At 36.0% G+C, this 25,969-nt stretch overlaps 1 protein-coding gene across 2 annotated transcripts; it reads left to right on the top strand.

The window, feature by feature from the left end:
• The first annotated feature begins 54 nt into the window (after nucleotides 1-54).
• On the top strand, nucleotides 55-24,977 carry ciita (class II, major histocompatibility complex, transactivator). Of its 2 annotated transcripts, none has more exons than XM_048202752.1 (20): nucleotides 55-985; nucleotides 14,931-14,981; nucleotides 15,081-15,137; nucleotides 15,255-15,287; nucleotides 15,478-15,561; nucleotides 15,645-15,713; nucleotides 16,036-16,170; nucleotides 16,265-16,351; nucleotides 16,460-16,510; nucleotides 17,385-17,504; nucleotides 20,220-20,291; nucleotides 20,375-22,055; nucleotides 22,885-23,064; nucleotides 23,186-23,251; nucleotides 23,371-23,451; nucleotides 23,558-23,641; nucleotides 23,775-23,858; nucleotides 23,962-24,045; nucleotides 24,249-24,332; nucleotides 24,663-24,977. In XM_048202752.1, the coding sequence occupies exons 1-20, from the start codon at nucleotides 664-666 to the stop codon at nucleotides 24,736-24,738; spliced, it is 3,501 nt and encodes a 1,166-aa protein (XP_048058709.1). In that variant the 5' UTR covers nucleotides 55-663; the 3' UTR covers nucleotides 24,739-24,977. The 2 variants fall into 2 exon arrangements, with proteins under 2 accessions (XP_048058709.1, XP_048058720.1); XM_048202763.1 differs by lacking the exon at nucleotides 55-985 and adding an exon at nucleotides 12,597-14,551.
• The last annotated feature ends 992 nt before the right edge of the window (nucleotides 24,978-25,969 follow it).

Raw genomic sequence — 25,969 nt, 5'->3', positions numbered from 1 at the left:
ATATTTTGCGTTGGTGCTTTCCTACCTCCAAATAATCTAATAAAGGCTCCTTGGCCTTGATAGTTCTATAAAAAAAAAAACTTTAACATCTATGGAACCTTTCCATTGCAGGGGAAAAGTTCTTCAAAATATTAAAATATTCTTTACAATAAGAAAAAAACTGAACGATTCTTTGGGGGAACCAGAATGGTTCTACTATGGCATCGCTACGAAAACCCCTATTTGGAACCTTTATTCTTAAGAGTTTATACTACCTGCAATTTCTCGGATGCATAGAAAATATATATTTAGTATATAGAAGAAAGGGAACATGGTATGTGGAAGCATGGTATTATATAAGTGGTAAGTGTTGCAATCTGGCATGTATACATTGAATCTCTTCCATATAAATTCCTAGTAAAATAAAAAAGAGAAGTGAGATTAAGATGTGGTCTCTTGATTTGTCCATGCACAGCACATTAGCAACATTAGTTTTCTTGTGGAAAAAGTACATGCGAAACTGTCCTCACCTGACCTGGTTGTCCCTGCAGTACGAAGCAGACAAATGGAATCTGCTGAGGTTTTTACAAGAGGGTGTTGTTTTGTTTTTGTTTTTTTTTAATCCAGGAACAAAAGCGCTGATAATTTGGCATTAGCATAGGAAGGAGGAAATAAAGCATTGAAATGAGAGTATCTGTCAGCTGCTGTCCAGTCATGGTTCCCTTTGAGTATGTGTTGTTACAGGTGAGAAAAGCTTTACAGGTTAGCCCTGGATTACTACACGATCTTCTCAGTGAGCTGCACGAGGCCAACGTCTTCTCTACCCAGTATTACCAGTCTCTCTATAAGGATGGTGAACTCGAAGAGCAGCTCTTGTTTGAAGTCGTCTGTAATGATGGAGAAGATTTGGCGAGAAGGCTCGCTTTACCGCTCTGGCAAAACTGGGACATCAGCCAAAGCATCCTGGATTCAACACTCAAAAAACAGGAGGAATTGGTCCCTTCTGGTGAGTTAATGTCTTTAAATGCTTTTTTTTTTTCACTTTCTGAGTCTGTTCTCTGTGTATTTATAATTATTATATTATTATTATTATTTTTTCTTTATTGGCATTAATAGTTCTATGAAGGACCTTAAACATCCATAGAACTCTTTACAATACGGGTGCACTAATGTGCATTAATTTATGCTTGTATGCGCAGATAATCATGAGTTAATGTGACTCAAACCATTCATTAACATCAGCAACTAATAAAGAGTCTATTTGTTTAATAGATTACGTCATATGAATTGCTTATTAATGGTGTCATCATAGATTAATTTAGGTTAATACTCAACATCTAGTATTAACACATAGGCTACTGTAAATTAATGTGTTAATTACCATAATGGGTCGAAGCCATGTATTTTAACTTCCAGTTGTCTGTTTTAATGAATCATAGCTAATGATTTGCGAAGATAATCATGTTATAATTCTACTTCTTGAGGCACATGACTATTGGCTCATTACTAAAGTTCACTTTAAAATGAAAATTACCTTAAGCCATCCTAGGTGTATATGACTTTCTTCTTTCTGATGAACACAATCAGAGTTATATTAATAAATATCCTGACGCATCCGAGCTTTATAATGGCAGTGAATGTGGACAAACCGTATAAGCTGAAGAAAGTGTCTCCATCCATCATAAACATGCTCCACACGGCTCTGGGGGGTGTAATAAAGGCCTTCTGAAGCAAAGCGTGCAAGAAAAATATCCACGCTGTTAAAAAATATCCATATTAAACAAGTTATGAAGTAAAATATTTAGCTTCCGCACAAGCCGCTTCCGAGTTCAACGTATGCAGAAAGTGTAAAACTCTTGCAGTTCACAAAGTTTACGCTACGCCATTATAAAGCTCGGATGCATCAGGATATTTATTATTATTTCTGCGCTTGTTCATCAGAAAGAAGAAAGTCATATACACCTTTGGATGGCTTGAGGGTGAGTAAAGCTTGGGGTCATTTTCATTTCAAAGTGAACTAAATATTTAACTTGATGATTGGAGAAGACGGTGGTTGAGCAGGAGTCGTCAGGGCGAGCGGTTGACGCTGCAGAAGAAGAGAGGGGTTGTGTATTCGTGTGAATACATTCCCTGTGAGCGGTGAAAAGCGTTGGTCAGTGTCGAGGTGTGTCAGTATGACTATGTAAACGTGTGTTGGTCACATGAATGAGGCTTGTGTTAAAGCTCAGTCGGTGACGGCCGAAAGAAAATAAACTCTGGCATTCACTGGCTGCTTTACCATTCCAGACAGGTAGTCCCACCCCACCACCACTTCTGTCTCTCTCTCTCTCTTTGCATAGATCTGTCTCTTTCTCTGTGTGCTTTATTGGCATGATAAATAATGGACTCAAATCACGCTTCCACATTCAGTCTCAGTGGCCACCATAACTTCCGGTGCATGCATTATTTTGCTTTATCAATAACTCATTATTTATTATTCTTATTTCACTATATTCTAACATTTTACTGTGTTATTGTAAACACTTTGTGTTATTTTCATTTTTTGCACTTTCATTTTTTTTTTGTCAGTCACTTGTTTACACGTGTAAAGCACTTTGAATTTGTTTGAAAGATGCTATGTAAAGTTGTCTGTTTGACTGAAAACAGCAATTTTCTTCCAATTTTTTACATGAATGTAACACTCACTTAATTTAACACTCTTAAATGTAGTCTTTAGGTAATCTCAAATTGAATATCCATTTTTCATACTTTACATTATAATACTGTGATGCCTATATTCACTTGATTGATTTTAGTTTTTTTATTGCTTTTTTGTTTAATTATACAAAATACTATATAATTTTAATATTGGCCATTAAAGGATTAGTCCACTTTTAAATACACTTTTCCTGATAAATTTAGTCACCCCCATGTCATCCAAGATGTTCATGTCTTTCTTTCGTCAGTCGAAAAGAAATGAAGATTTTTGAGGAAAACATTCCAGGATTTTTCTCCTTACAGTGGATTTCAATGGCTACCAACAGATTGAAGGTCAAAATTACAGTTTCAGTGCAGCTTCAAGGGCTTTAAACGATACCAGACGAGGAATAAGGGACTTATCTGGCGAATCGATCGGTCATTTTCGAAAAAAATACAACCGTTTATGCTTTATAAACAAAATATCGCCTTGAACGTACTTTCCGCTTCCGCATTCTTCATACCGCTTACGCTGAATGTCCTACGCCTTCCCTATTCAAGTTACGGAAAAAAACGAAACTGGCACCGCGTTCATTCCGTAAGTAGAATAGGGAAGGCGTAGGACATTCAGCGTAAGCGGTATGAAGAATGCGGAAGCGGAAAGTACGTTCAAGGCGATATTTTGTTTATAAAGCATAAACGGTTGTATTTTTTTCAAAAATGACCGATCGATTCGCTAGATAAGTCCCTTATTACTCATCTGGTATCATTTAAAGCCCTTTGAAGCTGCACTGAAACTGTAATTTTGACCTTCAATCTGTTGGTAGCCACTGAAATCCACTGTAAGGAGAAAAATCCTGGAATGTTTTCCTCAAAAAACTTCATTTCTTTTCGACTGACGAAAGAAAGACATGAACATCTTGGATGACATGGGGGTGAGTAAATTTATCAGGAAAAGTGTATTTAAAAGTGGACTAATCCTTTAAAGGGATAGTTCACCCAAAAATTGTCTCATGATTTACTCACCCTCAGCCATCCTAGGTGTTTATGACCTTGATTCTCTTTCAGACGAACACAATCAGAGATAAAAATAATCCTGGCTCTTCCAAGCTTTATAATGGTAGTGAATAGGGGGTGTGATTTTGAAGCCCAAAACGTGAATTCATCCATCATAAAAATAATCCATATGGCTCCAGTGGGTTAATAAAGGCCTTCTGAAGCAAAGCGATGGGTATTTGTAAGAAAAATTTCCATATTTAAAACTTTACCAACTACAATAACTAGCTTCCGGCAGATGGCCAAACGCATCGATTTGTGGCAGAAGAGTGACCTCTGACTCGACGCATGATTACTCTCGTCGATTGGTTGCATCCAGCCGCAGCCAATGTCAAACCCACCTAATGTCATTTTCCTCAGTTCATGCATTTCATGGTCAACTTCCTGTCTGACACCTGCCCTGCCCATCTACATGATGTCACACCAATAAGGGTATCCCATTTTAATTATGTGGCCTCACAGCTAAGGCTCAGCAAAAAAAAAGTTTTTAAGAGAAAATAAATTCTGTATAGTTATACTGTCCCATTTTACCTTATGTCCCAATCACCCTTAATTCACCCTACATGTGTCGCAAGGTTTGTGATAAGGAAGGACGAAGACAGGGTCAGCTGACTGAAGCTTGTGCATTCAGTAGCCTAATTTTTTCCCCAGTAACTCAAATAAACTTTTGCTTTCCACACTTCCATTAACATTCTCTTTGTGTCAGTCAAAATAACATCAGCTCAGTTTATCGGTTGGAAACAGGAAACTCCTCCTCTCTCTCTCTCCCGCTGCCGAATCTGCTGAACAATGCCCCTTTGCAACAATATGGCTTTGGCCCATTATGGTAATTAACACGTTTATTTATACTTTTACCAGATACTAGATATTGATAGGGAATTAATCCATGATGGCACATTTAACTAATAACAATTTATATATGACTTAATCTATTAATAAGATAGACTCTTTATTGTTGATGCTGCAATCATTACTGAATGGTTAGTTCTTCATGATTCATATAAACTCTGCATGCAATTAGTATTGTAAAGTGTTTCTTAAAGGGTTAGTTCACCCAAAAATGAAAATAATGTCATTAATTACTCACCCTCATGTCGTTCTACACCCGTAAGAACTTCGTTCATCTTCAAAACACAAATTAAGATATTTTTAATAAAAACCGATGGCTCAGTGAGGCCTCTATTGACAGCAATGTTACTGTACCTCTCAAGATCCATAAAGCTACTAAAACATATTTAAATCAGTTCATGTGAGTTCAGTGGTTCAACCTTAATATTATAAAGTGACGAGAATACTTTTTGTGTGCCAAAAAAAAACAAAATAACGACTTTTCAACAATATAGTGATGGACAGATTTCAAAACACTGCTTCGGAGCTTTACGAATCAAATCAGTGACTCGGAGCGCCAAAGTCATGTGATTTCAGCAGTTTAGATGTTTGATAGGAGATCCGAATCACTGATTTAATTTGTAAAGCTCTGAAGCAGTGTTTTGAAATCGGCTATATTGTTGGAAAGTTATTTTGTTTTTTTGGTGCACAAAAAGTATTCTTGTTGCTTTATAATATTAAGGTACAACTACTGAACTCGCATGAACTGTTTTAAATATTTTTTAGTACCTTTATGGATCTTGAGAGAGGAAATGTCATTGCTGTCAATGCAGGCCTCACTGAGCCATCAGATTTCATCAACAATATCTTAATTTGTGTTCTGAAGATGAACGAAGGTCTTACGGGTGTGGACTGACATGAGGGTGAGTAATAAATGCACTGTAAAAAATCAAAAGTTGAGAAAACTTAAAAGTTTAAAGCAACAAACTTCAGCAGGTTTTTGTGTTTTCTCAACTGTGTATATATATAAATAAAAGGAGTGTAACGGTTACAGTTCATGTATATATATTTTATACAAATATATATAAATATTATATATTATATAAACAGATTTTATATACATATATATATATGTGTGTGTGTGTATATGTGTATATATATAAAATTTGTTTGTGTGTGTGTGTGCGTGTTGTGTGTGCTACTAATGCATTTTAGAGTCTTATTTGCATTTGCAATTAGCATTTGGATGAAGAACTTAATAGTTGAGCCGCTGACACGACTTACAACAAACCTTAAAGTTTAACAAACTTTACACCACAGCTGCAAGTTTTTAGACAAAATGCTAAATGTAATAATTCATGACCAATACTAAGACAAAAAAAATCAATATGTATTTTTAATGTGTATTACAAAATATTAAAACCCCCCCCACCCCAAAATATTTTTTGTTGCCTGAGGGCAACGTTGTGCAACAATGGTACAGAATCGTAGAGAAATTTATCATCAAAATCACATTTAAAAAAAAAAAAATGTCAAGAAATCATTAAGTAAAAAGGGAAAAACACTTGATATATTGAATTTGATACATGCATTGGTTTGTATCATGTAGTGTGCTATGCCATATAATGTACTACATGTAATAAGATTTCACTCCGTACGAAACTTCAAAAAGCAGTTCTTCTCTACTGTGAAACAGAGATGTAAGTTACAATTTTTGCACATCACTTTGGGTGTTCCTGCGCACCCAGGAACCCTGCATCTTCCCTTCTTATAACACATTATGGCCAATGTGAGGTATTGTCCAAAACATCCTCGAAAAGTACCCTGTATCGTACAACGTTGCCCTGAGGCAACGAAAAAAAAAACTTCATAAAACCTGACAAAAGGCTTCTCTACACATTCATACACACACACACACACACACACACACACACACACACACACACACACACACACACACACACACACACACACACACACACACACATATTTGTTATATACAGTTCATGTCATTTTAAATAAGGTTACTAAAGCAAATAATATTGCCTTCTTCTCACACCATGTGCTCCTGTGACCATGTGTCAGAACAGGACTTCCTACCTATAAATGGTGCTTGATAGTGACTCCCACACCTTACTGGACTGTTCTTTGGTACTTTCTCGACCTTTATAATTGGCTGTTATCATTTAAAGAAAAATGTACTAAACATGGGGCTTCAGAAAACTTTCCGTTGCCTGAGGGCGACGCTGTGCTGTTGAAGGTTAAGCATGTAATGTAAATGTGGTCTTCTTTTACACATATAACCCTGCCATGGAAAATTTACGTTAATGCTTTAGATTACAGCCCGGAAAGTACTGCGTAATTACAACAAATTTACAGCATAACTTTTGATAATTATAGTGTACCTATAGTATGTGCACTGTAAAAAAAATATTTTCATGATTTGTTATCACAACATTTTTTCTTTTGTCAAATCAACTTAATTAATAATGTGGTTCAGATAAGATAATATTTCTGTTTCTGATGATTATTATATAATGTTTCTGTTGATTAAACCAATCGCCTTCATTGTATTAACTCAAATTTTTAATTTCAATGAACTCAAAATTTTAAGGCAACCAGCTAACTTACTTTTTTAAGTTAAACCAACAGTTCTTTTTTACAGTGTGTAAGTATAGGGGAAGAATATGTAAAGTCTTGGGAATAAAGGGGTGACAACCAGGAAAATAACAAATTATTTATACTGTAAGTATTTTAGAACTAAGGGGTACTTATACTGTTATTATGATAGACAGCAATCTTACATTTGGGAGCAATTTAGCGAGAATGTGCACTCATTAAGTTGTTTCAAGGCAAGTAGAAAGAACTAATGCAATCTTTTTTTAATACATGGGGAAATATACTTTTGTTTCATGTAGTTACAGGGTATGACATTATGGGATGTAAATTAAAGTGGTGCTTGTTACACTCTTGTTTCATGTACAAACCCAATTCCAAAAATGTTGGGACACTGTACAAATTGTGAATAAAAACAGAATGCAATGATGTGGAAGTTTCAAATTTCAATATTTTATTCAGAATACAACATAGATGACATATCAGATGTTTAAACTGAGAAAATGTATCATTTTAAGGGAAAAATAAGTTTTTAAATTTCATGGCATCAACACATGTCAAAAAAGTTGTGTGGCATCCCCTATTCTTTTTATAACAGTCTGCAAACGTCTGGGGACTGAGGAGAGTTTAGGAATAGGAATGTTGTCCCATTCTTGTCTAATACAGGCTTCTAGTTGCTCAGTTGTCTTAGGTCTTCTTTGTCGCATCTTCCTCTTTATGATGCGCCAAATGTTTTCTATGGGTGAAAGATCTGGACTGCAGTCTGGCCATTTCAGTACCCGGATCCTTCTTCTATGCAGCCATGATGTTGTAATTGATGCAGTATGTGGTCTGGCATTGTCATGTTGGAAAATGCAAGGTCTTTCCTGAAAGAGACGACGTCTGGATGGGAGCATATGTTGTTCTAGAACTTGCATATACCTTTCAGCATTGATGGTGCCTTTCCAGATGTGTAAGCTGCCCATGCCACACACACTCATGCAACCCCATACCATCAGAGATGCAGGCTTCTGAACTGAGCGCTGATAACAACTTGGGTTGTCCTTGTCCTCTTTAGTCCGGATGACATGGCGTCCCAGTTTTCCAAAAAGAACTTCAAATTTTGATTAATCTGACCACAGAACAGTTTTCCACTTTGCCACAGTCCATTTTAAATGAGCCTTGGCCCAGAGAAAATGCCTGAGTATGACATTATGACTCTCTTTATACCCAATCATGTTGCCAATCGACCTAATAAGTTGCAAATTGGTCCTCCAGCTGTTCCTTATATGTACATTTAACTTTTCCGGCCTCTTCTTGCTACCTGTCCCAACTTTTTTGGAATGCGTAGCTCTCATGAAATCCAAAATGAGCCAATATTTGGCATGACATTTCAAAATGTCTCACTTTCAACATCTGATATGTCATCTATATTCTATTGTGAATAAAATATAAGTTTATGAGATTTGTAAATTATTGCATTCCTGTTTTATTCCTTGCAGTTCCCTGAAACACTCCTGCTGTTTATAACTATTCATGTACATTAACATGAGCTCGGCTCATAAAAACTGCATGTATGAAGAATTCAATGTTACAGCTGAAGATCTCAACGTGAAGCTTTCATGACGTTCTCGCGGGAGATTCATGTGAAACTTGTGCGAGAAGAACTGCCGTCTCTGTTATTCTGTCTTGTTTGTTTCTCATTATCATTGTTATTCTGTGTATTTTGTTGTGAGCATTAATAAAAAATAAAAAAAACGGACGGCATCCGACATCCGTGTGAGTTTCTCGGCACGCTTATGTCGCGCTTCAAGTTTCGTCAAGCATGAACTCTCAACCCTCTCATGCACACGCAGGTGACAGTTGGTCGAAAGTTTAAAATTTTAAAATATTTGGTATTTTTCGTACAAATACGTATCGTTTCAATTCAAAAGACATTGATTCATCCATTGGGGTCATATGGATTACAGTAGTTATTGCTGTATGTGCTGTTTGATGCTTCGACTTTAAGGAACACATGAGCTTGCATTATAAAGCGTTCCCAGAGATTATTTGTTTTTCTAAAAACCTTTGTTTGTGTTCATCTTAAGAAGGAAAGTTGTATACATCTTAGATGACATGAGGGTAAAAGATGAGTAAACGGTGAGCACATTTCCAGGTCTACTGTATTTTCTTTTAATACAGAATAGCAAATGACATGGGATTCCCTCTTAAGATTCATCAGTGGAAAGAAAGAAAAAGAAGAAGAGGAACAAGAGGAGGAAGCCAAGCAAGAGAAATGAATAAGAAGTGTTGTAAATTTAAATGTTTTGAAATAGGTTGTTTTTCAGAGTCAGTGATATCAAATTGTTTGCATTTTTTTTTTTATTACCTACCCTGTAACTATATGAAACAATAGTGTAACAAGCACCACTTTAATTTACATCCCATAATGTCATACCCTGTAACTACATGAAACAAAAGTATATTTCCCCATGTATTAAAAAAAGATTGCAATAGTTCTTTCTACTTGCCTTGAAACAACTTAAGTTTCAAGTTTACTTTATTTATATAGCACATTTAAAACAGCCACAAGACTGACCAAAGTGCTTCACAAGAGAAACAGCATCATAAGAGTAGTAAGATCACATAAAACAGATTAAAACAAAGAACCAGAAAAAAATAAAATAAAACATTAATAGAAAATATAGCTGCAAACAGCAATTACGGGGCCAAGCACAAAAACGGCACACACTGTAAAAAATTACCGTGATTTTAACAGTAAAAGACTGTAAAAATGCTGCGGTGAAAAACTGTTAATTGGTTTACAGAAAGTTTCCGTACTATATACGGTGAATAACTGTAATAGATCTAACGGTACATTTAATGTAATTTTACGGTAAAATACCGTTAAATTCACAGTTTTTGAAAGTGAAAAATAACAATTCATTGTAAAATTTACAGTGAAAAACCGTAAATTGACATTCCCACAATTCCCTGCGTGACACTTCACATTTGATATATTTTTGTTGAAATAACTCTGTTTCTTCTTAGTTTTTCTCATTTTTTTCTAATCAGTTATGTACATTAGGGTTTTATGTTACATCTAATGTTGTTAAATTAATGTTTATTGCATTTTTAAAATTTCATGCATGTTACCATGATGGTGTTTAGTGTGTGTGTGAATGACACTGTGTGCACCTTCTATATATTAGTATTGTCCTCCTCAGCTTGTGGAAAAGCTGCTTGTGATGAACTTTGATTCATCATGTGACTCTTATCACCACTGTGTTTGGTGACTGTCAGTGTATTATAAAGATACAAAACAGATATTAGTACTTCATTAGGTTGGTAAATTAACATTATATCAGTTGATGAAATATGTTATTTTACCGTAAATTTTACTGGGATTTTTTTTACAGTGTACTGAAATCCAATGTTAAATATACATATTTAAAATGTAAAATTCACATGTAACTCCGTAAGTATGTTTACGGTTTGATGTCATTTTTACAGTATTGTTCTGGTAACCACAGCTGCCGGTATTTTTCCGTAGAAACAACAGGATTTTTTTTACAGTGCAAGAAGCAAGCCAACACGGCTGAAAAATGATCAAAAATGAGGATTTACTGGTTCATCACTTTCAACCAAAGGGTGGCGCTGTGTCCAAATTGTTGTGGTATGGTCAGAGTGAGGTGACAATGACACTTGCAAAGTTTGGTGTCAATATGTAAAAGCATTGCAGAGATACAGCGTCAAGAGTGGGTTTTGCATCATTGCTCCGGTATATGAAAACGGTTTGATGTATCGATTTGATATCGGTGAAAATCAGAGCAATGGTCTAGGAGGAGTTTGAAAAAGTAGGTTTTTAAAGAAAAACAATATGGCGGACAGGAAGTTCAGCCGACTATGGCAAATTTGATATCTATGTTCTCAGCATGACCCAAGGAATCTACTGAGACCAGTTTCATTACAATCGGTTAATATAGTCAAAAGTTATTAATATTTTTGTACATTTTGTTATAAATTTTGACCACAAGGTGGCGCTGCGCCGAAACTTTTTGAGTATACACTTTCACGTTTTGATCTATGACATAAAACACACCAGTTATAACCCGCTTGTGATTTTTTTAACCTTTATTGTGTCTTAAAAACGGCGGTTGCTAACAAGTTGCTGAAAGGAACTACTTCCTTTGGCGGGGACTTTAGACGTCATCATGACAAACAGGACATTTGGACAGCATTTCTCATGAAAAAGTGGATAAGTATTCATAACAGCACAGATCATAATCAGCGAGCATGTTTTTAAATAAAGTTGTTTTTAAATAAAGTTTGAGGAAGCTTGGTGGTGACGACGTTGATCCGCGACCATGGTGTGCTGTAGTCCGTTTATAGCCTACTGTTAGCTTTTTATATCTGACGACTTTATTTAGGCTTCAAAATGTGTAAATGTTGTTTTAACTTGTAAAGATTATCTTGATAGACAAAACGTGTAAGTGTCATAACCCTTTGTTAAACACAGAGCTTATTTTCTGCGATTTTCCAAAAGTCTATGGGAAAAATGCATAGGCTTTCAATCGAGGGAACCCGTGCGCCGCTAACTTCCGGGTTGGCCAATAAAAACACGTCATCCCTGAGGTACTCTTTGTACACTCAGCGGCTAGGGAATACCCATAATGCAATGTGAGAGTCGCGCCGCGCGCCGAAAGAATTCCTACATCAGTTTTGCTGATGCAAAGACTGTATTAAATGCATCAAATGTCTTAAGTTTTGAGAACTTGAGGGGAAATTTCTTAATCATTTACTATATGAGGAATAACCCTATGCACAAAGAATGAAACACTACAGTAGCTTTGCAACAGAAAGGTGTGAATAAACAAAACAATACTACAGGAAGCTATTCTGCATTGAAGCTGACGAATGTACATGTAAATACTGACCACATTCACACTCCAACAAAAAAGATAAGAAATCGGGGTTCTAAATATAACCTTAGGGTTCTTGTCTAAATTTAAGGAAAAACATTTTAAATGATTGTGTAATACTTTCATGTTTAATGAGTTATGTCATTTTTTCAAGTTTACTCAAAGATGCCTTATAGTTTCAATACATTTAAAGTATGCCTCCTCTGTATGGATAGAAAATTGTTATATTACAAAATACTATCCATAACCAAAGACACAAATTCAGATAGGCTTCTCAGAGGTTACTCAACATGTTTTATTATGACAAGTTTCAAAAATAATGAATGAAATAATGATAGAAATAATGTCTCTTCTGTATTAGAAAAATAAATAGCCTAACTAAAAATACCTCTGCTATATTAGCAATCCAAATTTAACAAAAATAGCTCTCACAAACTTACAAAAACTAACAAAAAAAAATCTTTAGTTTTCTTCTTCATCCTCATTTTCCTCTTCATCCTGTCTTTCTTCCTCATCCTCCTTGTTTGCTCATCTATATTTTGCTGTAGAGCTGATCTTTCCTAGCAGTTTTTTGTTGCTTAACAAATAAGCATGAAAGTTATAAAGAAATGTATATAGGCCTATCAGCTGTTACATCACAAGGTACAAAGGAAGAGCACAACGAGCTGAACTCATAGAGATGATAGCTGAAGGTTGCTCTGCTGTTACACGAAGTATCTGTTATTCAGTTACAGACGACTGCACAAATCATGCATACTAATGAAAACATTATAAACTGTTACCTAGAAGTAGTAAACAACTGTAGTTTAGGCATAAGTCAGCCGCGACGCTGAGAATATAGTTACCTTTATGGAATAATCCACTAATGTCTTGAGATACAATGTGAACTAATATTCTCAGTTGCACGTGCAATCGCGCATGTCTGCGAAACTCATTTATATTAATGCTCCATCTTCGGAAACCGAAAATCTCAGAAACCGAAAATCTCGTAACACTGGTCAATTTAATGGCCCAATAAAAAACCATGAAAACCAGGACATTTTCATCACTTTATAAAAAACAACCAGGACAGCCAGGACAGTATGTGAAAACAGGACATGTCCTGGGAAAACAGGACGTTTTGTCACCCTACATAAAATGACCCCTAAAAGGTTCAATATATGAAGCACCCGACAGAACACTTTAAGGTTCTATATAGTGTCCATTACATGGTTAATATTGCTATGATATGTCTTGCCACGCCCACAGGGCAGTAGGCCTACTACTGCTTGACAGGATGCACCTGTAACTAGATCTCTCACAGATACAGCGTTGCTTTATAAGCACGCAGTTATGTGTGGCATGGACATGGATTTTTATTCTTCCATGGAGATCGCTGATTAAAAAGCAGAAGAACACAGAAAGATGTCTGGTTCAGCCCAATAGAAGCCACTGTAACTTCCAATTGTAGACGCCCTTCCTCAGTATACAATATGAGTTGATTGTTATATTGTAAATTAGGTAAGATGTGGTGTCACCAGCAAACCAGTCTGCGAGACAGTTTCTTTTATGGGCAGTACTGACACTAAAACGAAGGCAAAGTACCTGTTATACCAGTCTGTGATCATTGTGCTTTCGTTTCATTTTAGAAGGAGGGTGGCATGAGATGTTTGATTTAGTATCTTTTGTTTTGGAGCTGGGAACTTCACTGTAAATGGCAGGATTTGCAGAGGGTTTTTGTTGTTGTTGTTTGTTGTTTTTCCACAGATATTCAATAGGTTTTCGAAAACAAAGGTATAAACAGGTGTGTGTGTGTGTGTGAGAGAGAGAGAGAGAGAGAGAGAGAAAAGGTCACAACTGACAATGGAAAATACCTGCCACTCCAGGGTGGAGCATTTCCACATATCAGTGCCAGGCTCAGAAAACATATCAATATAGGCTAGAGTGATTTAGTTTTTTCAGCTTATTAACAAACAAGCTTTAGATTTTATAGTTCTTTACTGTATGTCATTAAATTACATAATGTATAATTGTTAATATCAACCTATATGAGCTTTGAACATGTTTGTTACTGTAAAATGTACTAATATTAACACAGTTGGTACAATGGAAGGTCACATTATGACTTAAAAGTGTAAAGGCCACCATAAGGGTAAAACACATGACCGTAAAATAATTCAGTAAACATTATCAACCTCATCTCCATTATAAACATTATATTATCATCATCTCCATCATCAACTCAGAAAAGTTGAAAAAATAGCATGCACGCAGTAGCTATGAATGTCCTTCGTGTGTTTGCTAAACGACCAAGGAAGGTGAGCTTGTTCTGTGCCTAACCAAACCAGCCTCCTGTGAGATACTGAAAGTAAAAGCATGCAAAGAAAGTGCAGCCTGTTTTGGTGTTTGCCAGACAATGCCTCACCCGTGTAATCTGAGGACACGTCGTGCGCTATAAAGCTGTTTTGCTTCACATTAATATAGCCTAATGGATTCATAATTCTCATTAAACATGGACTATATCTGTGAAACAGGTAAAGTACAAATATTTTATTTTAGCCTATTATATAGTTTTATATTTGCACTGCGTTTTGCGTCGTAACTTAGCCTATTTGTTAACTTATTAACTTGTAAACTTATTTGTTCTATAAAACTAGTCATTTATGTAACACGTGCAAAAGAAAATAAAATTTGAATTTGAATTTTCAGACAAATATTTATATAGCAGAAAAGGGCTTTTCCCATCGAGTTATTTATTTTCTCAACGAAGGCGCGCGCGCGCGCTCCACAGCATCTTGCGCGTCCACGCTACTAAGACGCGTTTTACCTCAGAAACTTGTAACGGCATATATTATTATATTTATGTCCTGATTTAAAAGATATGTAATATAATGTGTCACTGTGTTACAACAGATGCTGAATTGCAAGATATTGTCTCAGACCCAATGTCTGAACTCTTACCTGGTGAGTAATAGAAGTACAGGTATTTTAACTTGGTAAACAAATGTAGCCCTTTATTTGGCATTTGAGTTTTCTAATGATATTTACCTTTTATTTTCAAAGACAATGTCCTCTCAAAATATATTGAGTCCATTCTGGAAGAAACCGAAGAAGCTATTGGTCAGTTTCACTCATTGCCCTTTTTAACTTAATTGTGTAATTCGTTACATAAAAGCATGAAGCATGGTATGTCAATCATGAAGGCTATGAATAATTTACTTCCTTGTGTCTTTGCAGATCCCAACTTCCTTGATAACCTCAGTTTTATAAGTAAGACTCCCTAACATAATATTATTTGAATTGAATTATATTTTTCAATCTTTTTTTTTTTTTTTTTTTTTTTTGGAAATGAAGGGGAACCAATGACTGTTTGTTAATGCATTTGCATCACACTGTTTTATTCAAAAGTAAAGTTAAATAATTTTTGTAATGTCTTTCACATCTGCTTTACAAACAACAGTTGACACAGACACAACTTGCACACAACCTGACCAAGTAATAGGCCAAGACAATTTGACAAACAAAAGGTCAAGAAAGCGAAAAGGTAATGTTATTTTCTTTAATATGTTCTCTCATAAAAGATCTGTACTGAATTCAGTAAGTAAGAGTTATTTCTTCCATTGATAGTTGATGCACCTTCAAACAAAACCCACAAAGATACTGATGGCAAACCCTTGTACAAACGCAACAAAAAAGGTAACTAAAACACAATGTAGCACTGATACAAGCATGTTAAGTTGTTTAATGGTCAGAACTAGAAGTGTTGGATTATTTAACTCCTAAACATATAGGCCTAACATTTTGTTTTTACTTCTGTTTTAAGTAATACTTTGTATATATATATATATATATATATATATATATATATATATATATATATATATATATAAAACGTGTTTAGAACTGTCTACTTATTAATAAAAGGAAGGAAACATATTTCTGATAACTGTAGCTCTTAGGCTAATGAAACAACAAGTGAAACATAATGTTGTAAACCGAAAGCATTTCTCTATTGCAGCAACAACGTGCTCAGAAAGCCCCTCAAGTGAGAAGACGCCCACCATTACATCCCAGGGAAGTTTCCAGTTGAGCTCAAACACATTCCAAAATATTTTACGTATTCCATTCAGTCCCCCTCCTCTGCCCTCTAGTGGTGAGTTTTGCATTTTTTCCTTCATACTGTATATGCATTTCAAGAAACTAGGCCTCTGCTTTGACCACTGACTATGAGTATTTGAAACTCTCAGGTGGTTCAGCACTACAGTTCAGCATCTGCCCTTTTACGCCGCCTCTGATCGGCACTGTGGTTCCGACATGGCCCACGTATGTGCTTGGTGAGTCAACTAAATGCATTATCAAACAGCTGCATGTGCCTGCATGTTCTTTTACTTTGTATTTGTTCTTTTACACTATATCTCTAATTGCACATCCAATCTATGCAGTGTCGCCCCAACATGTGAGTCCAGGCACTCAGATACTTCCTCTTTCACCTGGTAAGTAAAAAAAAAAAAAAAAAAAAAGGTGTCTCATTCATGGATAATTAAGCCTCTTAGGCAGGGTTGTCAAGTCTGCAGTTTTCCTCTGGAGTTGGGCTATACTTTTAGACTGTTGATGCAGGTAAAAATATAAACTTGCATAAACTGCATTTGACTGATGCTTGTATTAAAATATATTAGCCATTAGCCATTCTACCAATGAAAACTATGCTAGATGATGAGTTTTGTGAGCGAGGGCTACTGATATGGAACTTATGATGATGAGCTTATGTGAGATGAGCTTATGTGAGCTCCTCTATAAAAACAGACTTTATGATTACTACACTTAATATTCAACAATATTACTGTTCTGCCTGCATTGACACCATTGTATGCGAATAGAACTGATCTGGATAATGACATCACTGTTTTCTCCAGAGCTGCTGTATAGATAAATGAACTAAGTTAAAAACTAATGATTTTTACTACGGAAATGAATTAATACTGAACTTACTTAAGCTGGACAATGACACTATATTCTTCTAGAGCTGCTGTACAGCCAAAACAAACAAACTTTGTTACATCATTTTCCTGCTATCACTGTATAGCTGCTTTGAAACAATCGGCATTGTAAAAAGCGCTACATAAATAAAGGTTGACTTGATTTGACTACTATATAGCGATTTGTATTTTATACATTTGTATACATATTAAAATGTGTATTTTAGGTATTGGAGTGACATATTTTGAGTTTTGATATTTGGGAGAGGGTCATTGTGGTAGTTTTGGGCTATTTTTTGATTGGACATTGAGTTACATTTGTTATGCAGACATGGTATTCCTGGTTTTAGCAATACTGTGGTGTGTGGTAACAGATTCTTTCTTTTTCCAGCTGATGGCACAGTTGCCCCACCGGAGCTCACGGTTTCAGTACTCCCAGTCGGCTCATCCTCAGACCGTGCATGCAAGAGTTTACCATCAGTATCTGTAGACACGCTCTCCCCTACAAAAGGTGAGTTCAGGGTTTGGACTTTGGACAGCGAATATGTGTAGATAAAGAAGATAAACTAAATCTAAATGTAAACAAAAAAAGTCTTTAGGTCATTTATTTTTATCAATTAAAGGGGACCTATTATGCAAAATTCACTTTTGCATGGTGTTTGGACATAAATGTGTGTTGGCAGTGTGTGTACACAACCACCCTATAATGATAAAAGTTCAACCACTCCTTTTTTTAAATCCCCATAATTCATAAGCAGTGTCTCCGAACAAGCCGTTTCCAGATCCTTGGCAATATGACGTCACATTAGCCACAGGCCCCGCCCATGAATGTTGACAGACACTGCCGTTTTAACATAGAACCGCCCTGAGCAAGATCACAGCGAGTTGTACACAGTCCGCCATTGCTGCACTGACGACAATGTCTCCCAAGGGTTTTAGGTGTTCTGTAGCTGGATGGATTAATCCACATAGCTCTCTACATTTACTCCTGAAATCTGAGCCGTTGAAGGCGAGGTGGATTAATTTTGTTTTCGTAGAAAATGCTCCCTCAACTCTATCAAAATTAGTTTATGTCTGCGCGAATCATTTCACACCGGACTGCTTTGTGAATTAATGTCAATACAAAGGGACAATACAAAACAGAGGTTGTGTTAAAATTATGTTACTTAAGGATAGATCAGTAAACTGTTCATGATTACAGTCTCCAGAGTGATACTGGATACGGCAGTAATGAAGGTGAGAGCACTTTATTACAGTTCATCGGAGTTGATTTATGGATATAAAGTTTACCAGTATATTAAGCACCACCCAAAAAGGCATAAGGTCTTTATATATTTGTTTACGGTTAGTTATAATGAGTGTTTCTGTGTACTTCGCTATGTATGTTGATGATAATGCAAGGGAGAGAGAGTTTATGGATAATATTTTAATGCACACTTGCACTGTTTTATTAAGCTCTTACAGTGATTTTCTAGAGTGAAAACAGATGCTTCATATTTTGTGTGAAGTACAATAAACGTTATAAAACTCATCGGTAAACTGGCTTGTACAAATATAGTGGACAAAAACAAGAAGACAATATAAGTTATAACCATAATTAAACTAAACTAAACTATACCTGTTCTATCTCTATGCAGCATATATTCGCAGTTTCTGACATTATAGTGCATCCTGACTGAATCCTGACAGGGAAGAACGAACTCTTGAAGCTCCGCCCTCTTGAGCAGAGCGCAGCAGCTCATTTGCATTTAAAGGGCACACACTGAAACGGCGTGTTTTTTAACCCAACCCCAAAAAGTGGCAATTTTAACATGCTATAAAAATTATCTGTGTGGTATTTTGAGCTAAAACTTCAAATACACACTCTGGTGACATCAGAGACTTATTTTACATCTTGTAAAATGGAGCATAATAGCTCCCCTTTAAATCTTATTTTAAAATGACAATTTTGATTTAAAAAATCATGTTTTATTTTGATAGAGACATTCTGGTAATATCAGTGCCTCCGGGGTTATAGCGTGTAATTTCTGCAGCCCTAGCATCACCAGTCAGAAAAAAAAAAAAAAAATTACAGATTTGTATGGAAGGGAAAATGTGATGGGGGAATTATATTTCAATTATATATAAATAATATATATAATTAAATTATATTTCAATGCTTTTGCTTTCGCTTGCAAAAGTATTGCGTTCTCTCGCAGAGTATTGCGTTCCCACATCAAAATTTGTTCTCCAGCAAAATATTGTTTTCCACTGACAACTTTGCGTTCGCTCCTAAAACTATTGCGTTCCCCGAGAAACTTTGTGTTCTCTTGAAAAGCACTGAAATGTAGCTTTTTACACACACCTCATATTATTTCCATCACAATTTTTTTGTGAGCACAAAAAATAGATTTACACATAGGGGCAAACCATTCTATGAATGGGAAAAAACACATCACTGTTAAATAATTATTCTGGATTACACACACTCTGACTCTTTTTTTCCAGATTTTGTAAGACTTTTAGAGTAGGTGTTCAAAATGCGATAGAGTAATTTTCAGATCATATGATTCAGATTCAGTCATATGATCTTAATATGTCAGTCACATGAGGTGACCTGCTCAATGTGGAATAGAAAATAACTTTTTTAGAATAGAATAGAAGAGAACTTTTCTCTTGTAAGTAAACATAATTTTTATTTAAAATTTTATTTAATTTTTTTTTTAACTTTAAGGTGTTAAATATTTTACAACAAAAACAGGTGAATTTGTTACTAAGGTGAAGGTGTTATTAAGAAGTACTATTAATTTCTACATGTAAATGTTTTCTTTTAATGAGGAAAAAATTACATTGTGCACCTTTTAGTAGAGCAAACAAGACCATTTGTAATTACATTGCTTTACACAAACTGTGTGTTATCCCATTGACTGTAGGTTTCTATTTATTTTGGAGCTGACACAAGAGTGTTAACACCTTATCAGCTAAATAAGCATTATGTCGAACGATTATTAGGTTATGCTATCAGAAAGAGTAGAGAGGATGAGATTGCTTTACTCCAAGCTTAATTTTTTGAGTAAAATAAATATTCCTTGTAAGAGAGAAAGTGTTGAATTTTTACAATAAGAATTAAAAAAAAGAAAAGAAAAAAACATATGGCATGTCTCTGTATGTACTAACAGTTCTGTTCTGTTTTGTTGACAAAGGAAATAATAGTTATAGAATTAACTGCTTGTTTTGCTAATTACAGAAGGAAACCCACAAAAGAACACTGATTCCCCACCTTCCAAAACCGAAAGTAAAATCCGCCCAGAAGCACCAGGTAAGAAACCATTTTAATCATTCTTCCATTTTCATCATGACTTTATTGGACTATGGGAAGCATGATAAATGTTTGTTTTACAGAATGTGTTAAAGAATACATACATCACATAAAGTCCCGCATGAGAGATGTCTGCTGCACTATGCGTGGGGGACTGGCAATGGAATCACATTATGTGGATGTGGATGTGACCCAGAGGAAACTACTTATCAAATCTGGCAAGAATGCAAACAAGTGTCTGGAGAAGGAACTGGTAGTCCTCAGTGATTCAGAGCGAAAGAAAGCAAAGCTGGACAGAAGTCAGTTATTTCATAACGGTGATTCAAAACCAAAACAGTCTGTCGCTCTTCTCGGAAAAGCCGGAGTGGGAAAAACCACATTCATTCAGCGTTTATGTTTGGACTGGGCGAGCGGCAGCCTGCCTCAATTTCAGTTTGTTTTTTTGCTGAACTGTAAAATTTTAGACTTCACACAATCTAACTACAGCTTGAAAGGTTTACTGTTGGATTTGTCTATGTCTCCTCGCTGTGAGGACTCAGACTCTGTGTTCAATCACATTCTGTCCTGTCCTGATGAAGTTCTCATTATCTTTGACAGCTTTGATCACATAAAAGACTTTGAAGGGCTTCTTCAGTGCCCTGCTAAATCACCCACCAACACTAAATACACCATCAAACAGCTATTTTCGGGTTTGTTCCAAAAGGAAATCCTCTCGGGGTGCACAATTCTCATCGCCACAAGGCCTAAAGACGTTTTAAATCAGGTGCTGCGAAAAATCGACAGCCTTTTGGAGCTATGTGGCTTCTCTCCTGAAGACATTGAGTTGTACACATCAAAATATTTTGAGGATGCTTCCCTCAAAGAGAGTGCACTAAAAAAGATTAAGAATCAAAGCTACATATTCAGTTTATGCTCGAACCCGTTACTTTGTTGGACTACCTGCTACCTGCTTGAGAACCAAGACAGCCGCAGTGATGATTTGCCTTCAACCCTCACAGACTTGTACCAAAGAGTGACCTCCAAGTATCTGCAACAGGCTACGCTTGGAAACCGCTCATTATGTAAGAGGAAACAGCCAGACATCCCACAATTGTGCAAAATGGCATGGGAGGGATTCAAGAATCACAATACATGTGTAAACTCTGCCAGTTCAACAGAGCTGCTAGACTGCGGCCTTAAAAGTGGCATACTTGTATCCTACGAAACATCTGAGCGACAAGAAAACCACTTTGCAGACCTCTTCACTCAGAACCTCCTGAGTGCTTTGCACTTGGTGCAATCCAAACAGGTGAATGAAAAAATGGTGGTGGCAAACAGCATAGTCCAGCAGAAGAAACGAAAGGTTCAGGGAGAGTCGCAGGACTTGCTGCAGAGGTTCGTCACGGGATTGATCTTCCAGAAGACACCTGATAGAGTCAGCATCCTGGACAGCAGTGTCAACATAAAGGCCAAAAGAAAGGCTGTTGAAGCCCATCTGAAGAGCATGAAGCCTAATAATTTGGTTCCTGCCAGGTTATTAGAACTGTTTCATTGTGTTTATGAGACCAACGGAGACAAATTTGCCAAACTGCTGTTAAAAAGCCTGCCTGACAATCTGTCGTTCTGTGGGGCACAGCTTTGCCCTTCAGACGTGTACGTCATATGCCATCTCCTTCAACATGCCGGCGCAATGAAGCGGACCTTCTCCATTAACCTGCAAGATACATGTATTCCCATCAGTGGCCTGAAAGAGCTTGTGGGACTCAAATGTATAAAGTCATTCTGGTAAGACATTGTGCATTGCTAAGAGAATAGTTCACCTAAAAATGAAAATTGTCATCATTTATTCACCCTCATGTCCTGTATGAATTTTTTTCTTCTGTGAAATACAAAAAAAGAGAAATTTTAATACAAAAAAGATTATTTTAATTCCCATACAATTACAATGACAGGAAACTGGAGCTTCAAACAGGATGTCAAAGTACCATAAAAGTAGTCTGTATGATTCATGCTCTCTATTCCAAGTCAAACAAAAGTAATAATCAGACTGATTGAATGATCAGATTAAGTTTCAATAAGTTATTCACTGATAGCCGATGCAAGCATATCATTGAGTCCGTGAGTTGAACTAGAGAACTGAATTAGTCTTCAACTAATCAGACCAGTTTTGGAGGTCAAATGACTCAAAATAATAAGTGTTAACGAATCTGAAATTCCTGAATGAATCATTCTTTTAAGTAATTTGTTCTGATTCACAAAACTGTTGTGAATAATTTGCTCATGACTAATCAGATGGATTAGTTATGATTAGTCTTTATTCACTAACATGCCAATGAAAGCTAAGGCAGACGTCAAGATTGCCACTAACAATGAACAAAGAATTGTTTTATTGACCAGTTTTATGATACTTAATATCCTTTTAGAAGACCTTTTTGAAGTTCATTTTAATTGCATGGAAAACAACTGTTCTGCCTTTGTGTTCCGTAGAATCATAGATGTTTGGAACAACATGAGGATGAGTAAATGACAGAATTTTCAGTTTGGAGTGATCTAGTGCTTTAAGCAAAAGGTTTTCATTTATATTTATTATCTACTGTATTTGTTTTTCCATTAGGGCACATACAGCAGACACCATTGGCTTATGGGAGGACTTGCACCAAAGCAATGATGAATTGAATCTGAAAAAAGCCATCGAGAAATTCACCTTGAACCCATTCAAGGCAACACAAGGTTATCACATAGAGAGCCTACCTGACCTTGTCCGAATTCACAGAGAGAAGAAGTTACCAATGAGGTACAGCATCAAATTTGCGTTTGATACTAGTTTGTCCAATGACTATAGTTGTTTGTCTATGTTTTTCAATTCAAATTGTGGAATAAAATAATGTTGCTAAGGAGTATGGCTGTATTTTTAGTGAATTTGTGTCTGCGCTGGATAAAGGTGTGCCAGCCCTCCTGCATCTTCAGAGACTAGAATTTGAGTAAGCAAATCTCACTTTTATCTTTTTCTGCTAATACCCACCAGCCCCTGCTTGTGTTTTCCTGTTTATCCTTTTGTCCATTCAATGTTGATTATATCGGGTGGTGTTCTGTATTGTAGGCTTGGAGTTCAGAACGGTCCAGAAGTTTTCCCTAAACTGATAGAGGTTCTGCCTTCTCTGCATTCTCTCCAACATCTGGAGTGAGTATATCATATGGTTCCATGACTTTATTTGGAATCAGAAAGAAGTCTTTTAGTGTGATTGAGATTTTAAAATTGACTTTTTTTTTTTTTTTTTGTCTTTCAGTATTGAGAAAAACCAAATAGGAGACTCTGGAGCTGAGAAGCTATCAGGCGTTTTAAATTTTTTGAAATGTCTGAAATTGCTAAAGTAAGTTTTAAAACATTTATTCCCTTAAATGTAATGCATGTATTGTCTGGAAGAATCCATTTTCCACACAATTATAACTTTTAAAGGAACTGTGTAACAATTGAACTGAGGTCTTCTTTCCACCTTCTTTCAGTCTGTCTCAAAACTTCATTGGAGATGCCGGGGTGGAGAAACTGGCTAAAGCTCTGCCATCCATCCCTTCTCTACAGACCCTCAGGTATGGAGATGGCTTTATATTTATTAAATAAAAGCAGACTTTTGGAAATGTTTATAAAAACCTCACCGTTTTAACACAATTATTCCACTTTCCTCACTTCTAGTCTCTATGGAAATGCGATTGCTGACAGTGGAGCGGAACACCTGGCTTTGGTTTTACCAGAAATGAAAGTCCTGCAGGACTTGGAGTAAGTACTTGTCTAAACTGAGTTAAATCCTCCTAAATAGATTTATACAACAAGAAAAAACTATTTCATTTCGGTAATTTACGTATCTCAGTCTCTCTTTTTTGACATTAGGTTTCTCTTTTTTCTCTTAAAATAAAATGTAAGAAATATAATTTTATTATATATTATATTATATAGATGCATTTCTTGTTATTTACTTTCAGTGTCAAGTTCAACAAGTTCACAGACATCGGAGCTACAAAGCTCAGTGCTGCTCTGAAAAAGTGCACTGGAATGAAGTCTTTGGAGTGAGTCTCTAATCTTTAACATAATTTGTGGCCTATTTTAATGTAGTGGTCTGATAGGTCAGTACATGAACTTTTACTCGCATAACATTTTTCTTGTATCAGATACTAGCATCTCAAGACTAAGCACCACATTTAAGTTATTTGAATTAGATCTTACAAATCTAGTTTGCCAGCACAGTCAGGTGGACAGACAGATCTGACTATAGTCACTAAGATTATACATTACGTCCATTGTTAATCATCATTACGCAACCTAAATGCTTTTTAATGATATGCAAATAATCTTTTTTTTTATCATATTAATAATCGTTTTTTCTTCTCCCTCATTAGGCTGTGGAATGACTGCATTCCATATGGAGTTTTTGAACACCTTCGTCTTCAAGATTCACGAATAAGATCACTTTGACACATTCTTACAATACGCAATATTTTTTTACAAAAATATCATTCACTATACAATTCAATAGTTAATCGATATTTGCCAAGGAAGACACTAAGCTGCTTAAAAAAGTTGTTCCATTTTCGCACTGAAATTACTTTACATTTGACTGACTTGCACTTTCTGACATTTTTGTGAATATATGGTTTTTGGCACTAAAAGTTGTTTTTTTACTACAATAAACGAGTTCTATGAGTCTGTTTTTATTGATTGTGATTGTCTGTTTATTGATTGTTTCAGATAATTCAACTTGAAGTACTTGTTACTGCTGCTTTGTTGTGGTTTATGTTTATCTCTCTGTTTGTCAATCTATTGTTTAGGTTGTAAAATGTAATATGGTGCACCATGCAACTCCCCAAAAACTTAATGATGTTCATGAATGAATAATTGCTACACATATACATGCTAAACAAGCCATCATGTGTATCATGTCAATATATTTAAATTACTTTATACTTGATGGATACACCACAAATCATTAAATTGAAACATTTCTTTCAAATTATAAAAGGTCTTTCAAAACCATATGAAACCAACATGTTAATATCAAATTCCTAAGAACTTGGCACATGTTTTTAAAGGTAGGATAGGCAATTTTGGAGAGGCTAGCATTAGCAAGCTAGCTTTGACACATAAGCTCCCACCCTGCCTTTAGAGTGCTCTCCAAAGCCACGCCTCCTCCAAAACACATGAACGCGCATAGCAGAGTGCAAAGCGTCACGAGACAAGGCGTTACTTCATGTCTCAAAGCACAGAACATTACAATAATAATGGTCGTAATCAGCTCCATGTATTCTTATTTGTACCACCTCACTGCTGCAGATTAATTTTGGGATAGTGTTGCCATAGAAACACATAAATCCAAGTCTGAGGACGTGAACTGCTCCGTGTAGAACGGATTGCCTACTCTCAGTCGCCGTTGTCATCACTAGTTTGAATGTGAGAAAGTGCAACGCGCAATATGGTGGAATAAGTCCCGCCTTCTAAATAAGAGCCAATCGCCGATTAGTAAAGTCATCACGTTACTGCAGCAGCCGTTAGAAGCTCCGGTTCCTATAGAAACAGTCAGACGCGCGCCTCCGAAATGAGGCAAAAGGCGCTTTAGGACTGCGCATGCGCATTCGTTTGATCCAGCCTGAAAAATACCATTTTTTTTGTCATGATTCGAGCATTTAGAAAAAAATTTTATGAGACAGTT

This window comes from Megalobrama amblycephala, linkage group LG1 (assembly GCF_018812025.1).
Source record: "Megalobrama amblycephala isolate DHTTF-2021 linkage group LG1, ASM1881202v1, whole genome shotgun sequence".
Classification (NCBI taxonomy): Eukaryota; Metazoa; Chordata; class Actinopteri; order Cypriniformes; family Xenocyprididae; genus Megalobrama; species Megalobrama amblycephala.
The sequence above is the reverse complement of the archived record's forward strand: the minus strand, read 5'-3'. Positions and strand labels throughout refer to the sequence as shown.